General features: G+C 44.2%; 1 protein-coding gene across 2 annotated transcripts in view; it reads right to left on the bottom strand.

Moving 5' to 3' along the window:
• Neb (nebulin) overlaps positions 1-10782 on the bottom strand; it is a 189092-nt gene extending 178310 nt beyond the window's left edge. For both annotated transcript variants that reach the window (XM_038336440.1, XM_038336441.1), the window contains exons 1-7: positions 10747-10782; positions 6977-7018; positions 5201-5401; positions 3355-3462; positions 2797-2901; positions 2062-2166; positions 1333-1437 (exon numbers count right to left, since the gene is read on the bottom strand). In XM_038336440.1, coding sequence (XP_038192368.1) covers positions 1333-1437; positions 2062-2166; positions 2797-2901; positions 3355-3462; positions 5201-5401; positions 6977-7018; positions 10747-10782 — 702 coding nt within the window. The remainder of the gene's footprint in view (positions 1-1332; positions 1438-2061; positions 2167-2796; positions 2902-3354; positions 3463-5200; positions 5402-6976; positions 7019-10746) is intronic.
• Positions 10783-13308: the final 2526 nt, after the last annotated feature.

Raw genomic sequence — 13308 nt, 5'->3', positions numbered from 1 at the left:
TTTAAACATTAAGTGCTTATCCTGATCTCGCCACCATGAGGATCTCACACCCTCAATCTTTACTTTATCCATGGAATGTTCTGGCCCAAACGCTTTCCCTATTATTTCAAGTCTGTTTCTTTCTCCACAATACATAGCCGTTTGAGCCGCCAGACCACCTGTGTGTGGTAATAAACCCCATCATCACTCCATTCTCTCCTTTGTCTCCAGTATCCAGTGCCACCAACACTTACCGTTACTATCATGAGATTCCTTTCTTTTTCTTTGCTCCTTCTCGACTGCTAAGTCAGACACTGCGAGTACTAACAATTTCTAACGTTTCCTGGATCCAATCCACCGTCCTGAGTTTCTCCAGATTTTACCTTTGTCCCATTGTTTTCCTCATTTGCATCTTGTGCTGACTTGTTGCCTGACTCTTATGTCATGCTGGTTCTTAAGGTCCTGCTCTAGCGATTTAATAAGCACCCTGCCGATGAGGCCCCCACTGTCATTGTTCATTAGCACCCCAGACTCATGTCACTCTTTCCTCTTGATCAGAGAGGTTCTGCACCCAAAATGTGTTGTGTTTTTTTTTTTGTTGTTGTTTTTGTTTTTGTTTTTTTTTTTGTCATTACCCAGCTCTCTATCATTTCTAACTTGTGTGCTTCCTCACAGCAATGGCTAGGTAATCCTGGTCCCTTTCTATCTTTGTTCGACATATAATGCTTTCATCTTGCTGGTATGATAATAGACTTTCAAGGGAAAAGATGAAACTTTCATAGCCTGCTAGATATTCATATACAGTAAACTTCCAATAAATAGTCATTTATTACTCTGACTCTTCCCAAGGGACCACCAAGAGGCTCTCTCAGGTTTCCAGAGTCCCCAAGGGGAGGAGAGAAACATCCCGTTTAGACTTGACTTGGATGGTGGGGCAGAGCTAAATAACACCACGGGTCAGCATTTGCTTAGTAAATCTGCACAGGGAGGCATGTGATTCCAGTGGCTGTTGTGTTTTTATTTTTTGTAACAAATGCCACTCCAGTGGCACAGCACAACTTTAGAGAGCCAAAGCGGGAAATGTCACATGGTTTGGTGGGAAGAATGTTAGTCCTGGGTTTTAAGTCCAGGTTCTGCCTCTACTGGTGAGAATGTAGGTTTCTCACATAAAGGAACTGGGCTAAATTATGTCTAACATAACGTGCTAATATAAACACATATAATAAATTTTGGTTCTGAATGAAGTCCTCTGTCATAATACTGGATACCGGATCTTTTTTCAAGGACCTATAGGCCTGGCCCTGGCATTCCCCGGCTCTACATTCAGATGGTACCGAGTGTGTATTCACTTACGTCACTAAGCGCTTTCTGGGCCTGCGCGACCCTCCTCAGTTCTGGACTGTCGTTATAGGGATAAAACAACCCTTTGTCTGCTTCCCAGTCTTCAGTGTACAGTTTCTAAATCAGAAAAGGGGAAGAAAAACCACAGTGAAAAAACAAACTATACTCACAGAAAATACATAATCTGAGCTTTTTTGATGACAAGGCACCAAGGACAAGGTGCGAAACGTCAGTGACATTCCTAGGTAACTTCTCCCTTTCCATCCAATCCATGTTATTTTTGTTAGTAGCTTGTTTTAATTCTAAAAAAAATATTTATTTTTAGACATTGTCTTCTGTCTGGACTTTACCTGTCTTCTACCTAAGGAACAGAAAATATTTTCCCCAGCTTCTGTCATAAAACAAACTTCTAATTAGAATGACAGCTAGGGGCATTCAAAGCATGACTGACTTTTTTTTTAAATGATGCTTTATCAAGTTCCTCATCAGATCTCTGGTGTTTTAATTCTCTCCATGTTATGCTCCCTCCCATGGGGTTTCTCCAGTTCTCCAGGTACTTCCAGCCACTCTGCCCAAGAGTCCCCCTCAACAGGACCTGAGGGTCCTCCTTGCCAAGTTCTAGCCATGTACAAGTCCCAAGGCTGTTCCCCCCAAACACCGAGAAATTGTCCCAAGTTGTCAAGAGTTCAGCAGTTGTGGCTCTAAGTGTGCGGTTGGACATTGGAAGGAGCTAGACCTCACCTTACTGAACATGGCTGTGTTCTTAATGGCTTGGACAAGTTCAGGGGCATCAGGGGGAAGCAGGTACTTATCCTTGGTGTCTTCCCAGTTCTGCTTGTATAAAACCTAGAGAGAAAAACAGATGGACCATGGCTTGACCTGTCACCCCAGGTGGGAGGATTTGGAGAGCAGGGGGAACCGTGAAGGCTACACAAAAGCTGCTGAAGGCTACCAGGAAAAAGCTGACCACGCCAATATTCCAGGACACCTTGTCAGCATTAGGAAGCTTTTGCAACAAACAAACCAACCAACAAAAACAACAAAACAAACAAAAAACCCAGAAACTTAAATTTGAAAAATACTTGATGATTCTGATTTTCAAGTGATTTCTTTCAAAGGTTGCAATCAGTCAATGAGTTCAATTTTCTTTTGTCTTACATGACATCTATTAATTAGCTGTCCACATGTGAAATTTGGAATTTTTTCATAAAAATTCCATATTCTAAATTCCTCAAAAAATAAGACATCAGGACTGCACGCTTTGCAGTTCCGTCCCCTGCACCCCACCACCACTGCCATTTGGGTAGCAAATGTCTCTTCAGGCAGGTCAAGAAATCTTCACTCCACCCCAGCCATCTGTAGGCCGCTTCAGTCCTCTGTGAGCGACGGCGTGGCCGTCAAGCCACCTCTAAGACACAACAAAGCGGGCTGCGCACGCCGTTGAACACCCCAGCGCCGCCCACAACATGGCCTCACCTTGCTGACTTGCTGCGACACTTTCTTTGCATGTTCAATGTCTTTTGCTTTTTCGTCCACGTGACAGATAGTTTTTGCAACATCTCCATCCATTCGATACTTAACCTGCAGAAACAGCACGTGTCTGAAGTTCCTGACAATCGTGGACACGTATCTAAGCCCCGTTGTAACCCAGTGTCTGTATTTCCGCATCACAAGGCACTTTAGCTAGAAGGATCCACAGGGCACCCGCGTGGACTACTTGTCTGCGCTGCTGGCTGAATTTTCAGCCTGAGGCTTCTCAGCCATGCTGTACTCCATGTGGATGACCGCCATGAGTTGGAACATAGAAAATAGTCTCCTCTTTGATTGTTAAACCAAGCTTTTCAAAGTCTCTCTGGGTTCATTTGCAACAAATACTCATGTTAGTCATGGTTCATGACTAACACCATCTCTAGATGTCTGGACTTGCTCAGAGTAATCTGACTCCTCATTCCCATGATGCTTAGAGCTCCAGGACCCCAGAGCTAGGCAGATTTCCACAATGCCTCCCTCCTCTACTTTTGGAATGCAGCCTACCTCACTGAGTTGATCCTGTACTTTCTTGATTCTGCGAAGTTCTGGAGTATCACTTGTGATAGCATATGGCTGTCCCTTTGCTTTCTCATAGTTCTCTTTGTATTTATTCTGAAAAGGATACCAGATATTAGTCTGGAACGTGACCAGACAACAGCAGAGAGTTCAGGCAACACACACATTTCCCATCTGATTTTTCCCTAAATCCTCCAAATACAATATCAGTTGTGACAGCTTTCATTCTACCCCACACCCTTTCAGCAAAACCTAAAATAGATCTGTTAATTGTTCCCCCTAAACATGCTAGAATCCTGAAGACTTGTTACAGACAATTGTCTTGGATATGCCCTAAAATTATTCTCTTGATATTTTTGTTGCACATATAAACAAAAGCCTGAATATCAATTATTCTAGAAAACGAGTTAATTCTGAAAAGATTTAATTGCTAATACAATGGAAAACTACTCAGTTCAGAAGCTGCATGCAGCTGAGCTGCAGTGGTTACCCAGCTGCAATGCCAGCTGAATTAATGGGAAGCATGAACTATGGAATATTTTATGATGGAATGCAAATTTATCACCTCTGCCAGCTATACAACGGATCCTCGCTTTAGTAATAATCTGCATCATTTGTAATTAGCAGGGCCTGAAAGAGTATTCGTGAGTAGTCAACAATCGGAATTACACTGCTGATTCAGACACTAACCACTGGCAAACTGGGGGAGGGGGCTTGCCAACATTCCACTCAGAATATCATAAATTCTAGGTTCATAATGTCTGAATTAATGAGATTATATGGCAATAAATTAATGAGGTAATTTTGCCTTTACTGAACGCTGTAGCGAGGAGGCAAGAAAGTCTTGTTTTAGAATCCTACATGTGAGACCATTCAAGGATTCAAATGAGAAATTTACTACACAGTCTCCAGGAGTTAAGACAACCAACATTGAATCTTTAGAGGTCAACCAGACACAGAAGCGTTAGGCAACAGTTTTGGTCCCACCTAATGCAACATCCCCCTGAACTATAACTATTTGCCTCTGCATGTCTCCGGAGCACATATAATCAAGCTTCACAGAGAGACCTTAGCCTCCCATGGAAATTGACAACTCAGATCCACTGAAACAGATGCGTCTCTCTGGCAGTCACTGTAAGTCCCATTGTCCTGGGACCATAAGGGACAGAGAACACTGACTCTTCAGTCATTCTTTGGCTGGGGTGCCTGTGGGAACACCTGGGCAGCTTTAAAAACTCCTCTTGCACAGGCCCAAGCCTTGGACCATTAAACAAATATGCCATGAGCACTGGTAGGTTAAAATATTGTAGGAGATTCCACCGAACAAGTGGCACTTGTCCACCTGTGGCTCTGGGCTACCCTCAAACACTCTGTTGCTCGGTTTCAGACGAGTTTAGTCTGAGCTCAGTCTTCTGAATTACAAGTTCTTCACCCATCACCACTTAGGAATCTTTTGTACAGCTGGCAGCTCTAAGAGACTGTTCCCCTCAGGCACAATTTAACTATATGACTTAGCGTCTACGAACAGACTTTCAGTAAATAAATAAAGAAGTAAAATATTTATGTTTGTGGTTTCATTGCTCTGGATGGGCTATGCAGCAAGTATTGTACAATCAGGGTCTCGTATATCTTCCAGTAACAAGGGTTTGTCTCAATACTGTAATGGCATGGGTGAATTACTCAAAAATTCCAGTTACACACAAGACATATTTCAACAAACTAGTTGTGTTTCCTACAAGACTGAAAAACAAAATTAGCCAGCATCTCAGAGCTGGTTAAAATCAGTAACTTCTCCATCACATAGCCAGCATAGGAGGTGGCGCTCAATACTTACTGAGCTGAAAAGATCCTGCATTTTCTGACTGTGTTCAATGTAGGGGGTCATGAACTTGGAAGAGTCCACCTTCTTTCGGATGACCTTCTTCCGCTCCGTCGGTTTTGCCGGTGGCGGCTGCACCAGCGCTGGGGTGGAAGGCTCCGGTTGACCATAGTCAGATGTCCTGGTCGTCGTGGTCTCATAGACTTCTGTGATTGTCTGAAAATGAAACGTGGATATGAAGTAAACACCAATACCATGACCTTGGTGTATACTGCTCCAGTGTCAATCACATCGACCTTCCTGGTGCTGTTTTTCCATTCACAAAGCCAGCCAAAGCATGAAGACGCACACACTGTCCATACATCCGTATGAAGACATTGAACACACGTCAGCCCGGATAGATTGTGACATCATCTGTAAACTGTATTTTCGGAGAGCTAGTCAAATACCTCAAGGCTGCATAAAGATTACAAATAAAATCGTCTTAATCGTGTTTTCTTAAGTGAGTTTGGCTGTGGTTCAACAGTAGAACACTTGCTTAGCATGTACAAGGCCCTATGTTCCACCACCAGCACTGTTAAAACAAAACAGTAGGAATCTTTTCAAGTTGTCTAGATCAAGAAAAAGCAAATGTGACTGAGTAATGAAATATTAAAAATAGCGCTTAAATTCTTGATATTCTTTTAAGTGAATAAGAAAGAGTAGTTGCATTTTCTATAGGCATTAGTCATTCTGTATAGTTTGAGACAAAAAAAATTAATCATCTCAGTATTATAAGTATGAGTCTTTTGGATTAGTTTATTACTGTGAACTAGAATGTCCCTCACACTGGCGGGCCAGAACAATAGTGATGACATAGTGGACAATTGTCCTCTCAACAGTCTTGTCTGTGCAAGAGTAGGAAACCCTTGTTTCTTACAGTGGGCTGTTATGGAAAAACTAAGATTCAAAGTTTGAATGTAGTCCAAGGTTAGAAACATGGCAGGTATACAAGGAAAGAGGACAAGCAGCAGAGGTTCCCATGCCCTGTGTAAGAGCATGTCCTTCGAGGCAAAGGTCTCCGGTCCCAAGGGCAGAATTCTAGCATCAGTGTGGGGAAGAGAAACCGGCTAAGGCAACTGTAAAGTTGACGAGTCCTACTGTAACTGACGGCATTCTGCCCGTTATTGCTAAAGCGTGACTCACTGTGAGAAACCAATCAAACCACCAATGCTAGTTTTTATCCAATCCCAGGCTTCTTGAGCAAGCTGCAGTTTGCCACTTTTACCAGTATTTGTCAGACTCAAAGAGGAACAACTCTTCTCAGATAATAAAGCATGGGGCTGGGGGATTCCCAAATTGGAATTGTTACAAAACTGCCTTTTCTTGGGATTCCTAAAGGGGCATGTCACTAAGTTATGGGGGACAATGCCTTGGGAGCAGCACCCATGGTGACAGCGACCTTACCCTACAAGCGACAACTCCATACAATTAAACGGCTAGACTGCGCCAATCAGAAGTTCAAGGCAGTCTAGGAGAGAGGCAGCCACTGAGGCGTCCTTCATTCACACCATCTATACAAAATTGTTGCGTGAGCAGCAGGGAGTCATTCCTTGCTCTCTTGCATAAGCAGAGCATAAAGACAGTGAGTTAGCCTGCCAGATGCATGGTCTGCTCTTTTACCACCAGCTTCTGGGCACGGGTAGGCAAGTGAGCTTCCTAAGTGAGCTTCCCTTTCTCCATCTTTCTGGCTCCCAGAGTAGGAGAGGGAAAAGAGGCTTTTCTCTAAAGCACACATGGGCCGAGTCTTACCTCTCCCGGCACCTCCTCGTAAACTGTCTCCTCCGTGTAGTACTGTAGACAGAGCACAGGGGAGGGGGGGGGTCAATGTGACAAGCAGAGCAGCCCACAGTCAGCCCTCCCCTGCCTCTGCTGACCCTGGCTTCCCTGGCTAAGGTGGCAGGAAGGAAGGGGGTGAGGGTCTGCCCATATTCTGGGGCCCACTGTCACTTAGGAAGGCCGAGGAAAGCTAAACTGGACGTGTCAGGTCTAAGAAAAAGATGCAAAGTGTCCAGCAAGGAGAGGGGTCTGAGGAGCCTGTAAGCACTGGAAGCTATTTTCCTAGGGGCAAGAAACATCTGCCCCTTATACTTTCTGTCCTAGTTCGCTTTCCGTTGCCGTGATCAATCCCACAACTAAAAGCGGCTTAGGGAGGAAAGGATGGATTTGGCTTACAAGTCCCATGTCAGTCCACCCTCAAGGGAAATCAGGGTGGGAAGTCAGGCAGGAGCAGAGGCATGCACCATGGAGGAACGCCACTTTGGTGTGCTCTCAAGTATCTCTCAGACCACTTTCTTCTACAACTCAGGACTACCTGCCCAGGGCTGGCTCTGCCCATAGTAGACTAGACCCTTCCATATCAATCATTAATCGAAAGAATGCCCTGCAGACTTGCCTACCAAACAGTCTGACGAGGCAATTCCTCAACTGTGGTTCCCTCTTCCTGGGTGGCTCTATTTCATAGACAAAAACTAACGGCCACAATATTTGAGAGAATCTACTTAGAAAAGGGCACAGTAGTAGTATCCCGAGGACGCTGTGTGTGCAAAGAGAAACTATGCGAGGACTCACTGTCCACTAATTATAAAAACAAAGCAGAAGCCTCCCGGGAGCAAATTGTATTAATAGTCACGTCTCAGTTATTCCCGTCTCCCCCGGACTACTAGAGTCCTGTGGAGTGATGGCCACCCCATTTCAATAAAGCATAGCCTGCATCTGGTTCGCCATTGCCTTCCTGCCCCCCACTGAACACCAAATGTTTTCACTAGCCAAGATGGGGTGGCCTTTCTGTGGGAAGGAAGGAGGGGCGCGAAGGTGACCATTGGCAAAGGTTGTGGGAAGGAAGGGGAGAGAAGAGACTCCTCAGAGAATACAGGGCGGTGAGTTTGCTACTGGGCCTGCAGCCTGGTTCTGAAACCCACTCTAGTTTCGTTCTCTGACATCACAAGCAATAAATAGATACAGAGAGGAACTGGCTGACATTTTGTCTCTGATGCCTAAGAGTGGAATCCAGCTCCAGGCTCACCCAACTCTGCTGGGCAAACAGTGGGAACGGCTCCTGCAGGTCAGCACACACAAGAGAGGGATAAAATGGAAGCAGCTGCTTCAGTTTTCTCAAGTCGAGAAAAAGCATGGAACTTTATGCTTCTTTTCTTTTCCACTGACACTGAAGCATTGTGGGTAGGGATGGGTACACGGATGCAAAATTTTCCTCAGTGCCCTACTTCCTTTCGTCCCTAGTTCAGCAGGCTCTCATTGCCACAGGGCATCTAGCCTAGTCCCCAAGGTTATAGCTATATAAAGCTCACTTAATGTCTCCTAAGCTTGTACTTGCTTCCATAGAAAATGTAATTTTTGTGTGTACAAATCTTTACCTATAGCAATAAGCAGAGCCTGCTCTTTCGGGACAGAGGAGAGCTCTTTCACCCCTGTGACTTTAGCACAGGACAAGGGCCATTTAGACACTTTAAGAAATATTGTTTGGCACTGAGGGCAAACGGAGCCATTCCCCTGGTCACACAGAAAAAATATTAAATTACAATAGACTTCCATCAATTTTAGGTTTTCCTAGCATCCCAGCAGAAGCAGCTTTTGGGAGCAACGTGGTTTCGCCTTTAGCGGCTCTCATCATTGGGAAATCGATCTTGGAAAGAAGCTCACACACACACACACACACACACACACACACAAAAGTAACATTGTTCAAGTACTTTAGCATTAACTTGAACGTTAAATCTTATTTTTAAGAGTTATGCTGCTGCCGGGCGGTGGTGGCGCACGCCTTTAATCCCAGCACTCGGGAGGCAGAGGCAGGCGGATCTCTGAGTTCGAGGCCAGCCTGGTCTACAAGAGCTAGTTCCAGGACAGGCTCTAGAAACTACAGGGAAACCCTGTCTCGAAAAAAAAAAAAAAGAAAAAAAGAAAAAAAAGAGTTATGCTGCTAATTGGACTCCTTTCTCCTTCAACATTTCAGTTTGTATAGACAGAGCCAGCAAAATTTTATTTCAGGTATCCAAGATCCCTAAGAAATACATATTTGAGGCTGGCTATTGTTTCTGAGACACTTCTCTTGAATCTGCCACCACCCCATTCTTGTAATCTTTTCTGAAACCAAAGAAACAATGGGCTCAACATTCCCCGAAAGGCACCTGTGGGTCAGACCAGCAGTAGTAATGGGGACAGAACGGCAAGGATGGAAGGCCTAAAACAGCCCCTTCCTTTTTTTGTGTCTAGTTGCCCCAGGCAAGGCTGACACTAGGCACAATGGCCAAGATCACACAAACTTAAGAAAATCAAGGTGTAATTCAGCTGGAGGTTTGAAAGGCTTCCTTTTGTTATCACAGTAGGGAAGAAATTAATCATAATTATAACTTAATTTATAGTGTGTTTAATACGCTAGTTCTGACTTTTAGGAATCTACATTAAAATGTGCATGAGTGATGTACTTATCCATGAGAGGATCAGCCATCAGTGTACAAGCCAGGGAGGTTAAACACTACATCTGTCAGATACATTCTGGTGTTTATATGTCCCAGGTAATTTTATTTATAGAACAAAAATTTTTCTTTGCCTACTTAAAGACTGATTAGCAAGGGTAAATTTTGGCATCTCTATCCCAAGTTTTGTTGGGGGCAGTCATTAAAAATGAACACCGATTTTCATCCATTTAGATGGTTGTTAACTGGAACTTTCTAGGCAGTCTCAGTTTCATAGCAACGTATTTGCGCAGATTAGCTGCAAGCCTTCGGGTTCCTGGCCTCGAACATAAAGCTGAGGGCAAGAGCAGACAAGGAAAAGTAATAACTGTGTCACAACAATGAGGTCCTAGTGTGCAGCACGCAGTTGATTCTGTAAAACTTCCAGGTGGCCACAAACAATTGGGGAGGTGTTTTCAAGATAGCTGCTGTGGTCTTAGTTCTCAGGCAGGATTCAAAAGCTAGTCTTGTCTGTTTGCTTAAATATGATGGCATCAACGGGAAAGATGCTCTAGCTGTAGCTGTGACCTTCATGAGTCCACACATGTATTTATGATACTTATGATCGTGGACACACACACACACACATGCCTGGCTCAGAGATGGCTGTTCCTGTGTATAACACACTCCCCTATGCCAGTCAACTAGCTGAAGCAGAACGAGAAGTTGCACCCATTCCCTATCTCCTGGTACAGATGCTGGGAAGAATGCCCTGTGATCACCGGTGTTGGAGATGGGAAATCCATCAGTTTTAAAAGGCAAAACCGACCCAAACCCATACCCTGGCTTCTGTTTGTCTGTTGCTGTTTGTTTTTGAAGGTTTTCTGAGCATTTAAGAAAAAGTAAAACTGGGAAGTAGTGGCATTTCCTTCCCTTCTCCGTCTCACAAACTTACTGTCAAACTGAACAGAAAATACACCTTTCTTGCTTTTTAACAGTGACTCTTTGGGAAGTTACAATAGATGATGTGTTTTTTTTAACATTTGCCCACTGACTCCGGCTGTCACATACAAGTACACTTTGCTGCCGAGCGGCCTTTCTTCTTACCTCTATCACCTCCTCGTATTCCTCCTCGTCCGCCATTTTTCCAGAGTAGTAGCGGCACCTACAAACTGCGCATATTCCGTACAAATGAAAGTATATTAGCATTTTCTTACAGCACCATAAAAGAATTGTAAAACAAGCCAGCCCACACAGTTATATACTTTTGTGGGTTAAGGGGCTTTACAGGCTACCAACGGGAGCCTCAGCCTCCCCCTCCTAACTCTCTCAGTGATAGGCTGAGCACCGCTACCCGTATAGGGTTCACTCAGTTTAAGTTTTAAAAGGAAGTGAGGCAGTTTGGACCCAGAGATGGAATTGAAATGACCAAATATCTAAAGAGAAAATATTTTAAGCAGTATTATTTTTTTGCAAAAGGAGTGTTAGTGTGGCTTTCAAGTAGTTGGAATTTTGCCTCATAAACTCCAAATTCTAGGAAGGCTAACTTAGTATTCTGCCTCAATCTAGAATGCTGTATGCAGCATATCTTATATTACTAGAACATGTAGAATAAATCTGCCCATAATTTTAAAAATAAAAGTAGAAACCTCACGGCAATGGGGTTATTTTCTTCGGAAAATCATTGGTTTCTGTAGATATTTTTTTTCCTTTCTGTAGCTCGTGTGCAAGCCTGAAAAAACAAAAAACAAAAAACTGCATTGGTTGAGGTACACGCAATCTTGCCAGTCTTTGGCCTACATTTCTATTTCAGGAACTAGGGAAAGGCTGAAGGCCCTTGGGCCTGACGCCAGAGAGTGGCCGCTCCATACATGCTGGGTAATGCCTGAGAGCAGCTGTCCCTCTCCTAGAGACGCTTGACTGTAAACCAATACCCTGGGTGGCTGGTTTTGTTAAGCTAGCGAAACTGCTGGTCCTTCTGAGGCAAAGGAAGCTCTGTAGGGTGAGATAAATATAGGAACACTGACCATAAAGCCTTCTTCATAGGAATATATTTAGGACAAAAAGAAAAAAGAAAATTGGTGTTCGACCAACTCAGTCCAGCAATAACTGGTGAGGGCCGAACTGAGTCTGCTAATCTATACCCTCCATGTCAGAGAGAACTAACAGGGTCTCCCTAGCCACGTCTCATCGCTGTTTCCCCCAGTTAGATACTCAAAACTTTGGAAAATAATTCAAGGGGAGGCCTGGGACATAGTCTCAGGAGAACATTCCAGAAGAAGACATAAACGGGCCTTACCTTCGAGCTACGCGAATAACCCCGGCCAGCAGCAAATCCTCTCCCAGCTCTCCCCTCCTGAGAAGCCCAGGCAAAAGCCACCCCGGTGCCTGCGCTCCCAACTTATCATGTGGTGGGAGCGACCAATCAGATCTCGAGTTGCTCAAATTTCAGAAGCTAAATATACTGGGTGATGTGCAGACCACCTGTTCATCAATTCCGCTAAAGGAGAAAGGGTAACAAATTGCTAGCTTAGAACTATTCAAATGCCATGGAATTTTACCTACCCGCCAATCTGAGAGTCAAGTTCAGGCTTAATTCACCATTTTCTGAAGCCGTGTTCAGCGTCCCACTTGTACAAAATTATTTAGACTAGGAACTAAGAGGGACTTGGAGGCCATGACGCTTCTGTTTCTGGCTTAACACCACCTGATCTTCACAGACATCTGTAGGATTCCTTTGGACTGGTCACTTTGGAAGGACAGCTCAAACTCTCACCGGTATGGCTGTGTGAGAAACTGAGGAATACCGTCCAGGAATCATCAGGCCGACAGAAACAAGGCTTTTTTTTTTTTTTAATGCAATGCAATTATAGGTGACAATATTTGGTTGAAACACTAGATGACAAGTGTAATCAGAGTTTGACCTCATTGACTTCCTGGTTCTAAGGCAGGGGGCATGGCCAGTGGTGTTCAATTTCTCCTTCCCCCAGTGGCCCAGCTGCTGGGGATACCAGGCTTCCCCTCTCCACGGTAACTGAGTTTCTGATTTCTTATTGACTCCCCATCTCCTGGAAGCAAAGCATGGATGCTGGCCCCATAGGTTAGCCATTATGAATGGCGAACACGGCTCCATTGGAAATCAGGAAATTACTACTACAACAGGAGAAAATGGCGTCCTCCTGGGCAATACTCAGTGATCCTTTGTACAGAATCTTCTAACAGCTGGCCCTGGTGGAAGGCCCAAGCCGTCCATCTAAACACTTGGGAAGGAGATCAAGGCAAGCCTAGACTACATGAGACCATGTTTCAAAAACAAATAACAAAGCCCCAAATCAGAAATAGATCAAAACAACAAAATCACTAAACAACTTCCTTAAAGCTTGCCTGTGTCCTTCTTCTTATTCTGCCTTTGATCTTAATGTACTGTTTCGGGCTACCACTGAATTCTGTCTCTCCTCATACAAAGCACATAAGCTGTAAATGCAAATAGAACAAGAATTTGTCTCTGGGCTGCTTCTGAGCCGAGGCTTTACACCCCAGAGGTCTCCTCATTGACACCAATCTTACTGCAACAGTTTTTTGAGTGAACTATTACAGAGCCATCTAATGGTCTGAGGATATTTACTTCTCCATCCTTGCTGCATGTGTGGCAGAAAGTGATATTTAATC

This window comes from Arvicola amphibius, chromosome 7, assembly GCF_903992535.2.
Source record: "Arvicola amphibius chromosome 7, mArvAmp1.2, whole genome shotgun sequence".
In the NCBI taxonomy this organism is placed as follows: Eukaryota; Metazoa; Chordata; class Mammalia; order Rodentia; family Cricetidae; genus Arvicola; species Arvicola amphibius.
Note: the sequence above shows the minus strand (reverse complement) of the source record. Positions and strands in the feature narration are given on the sequence as shown.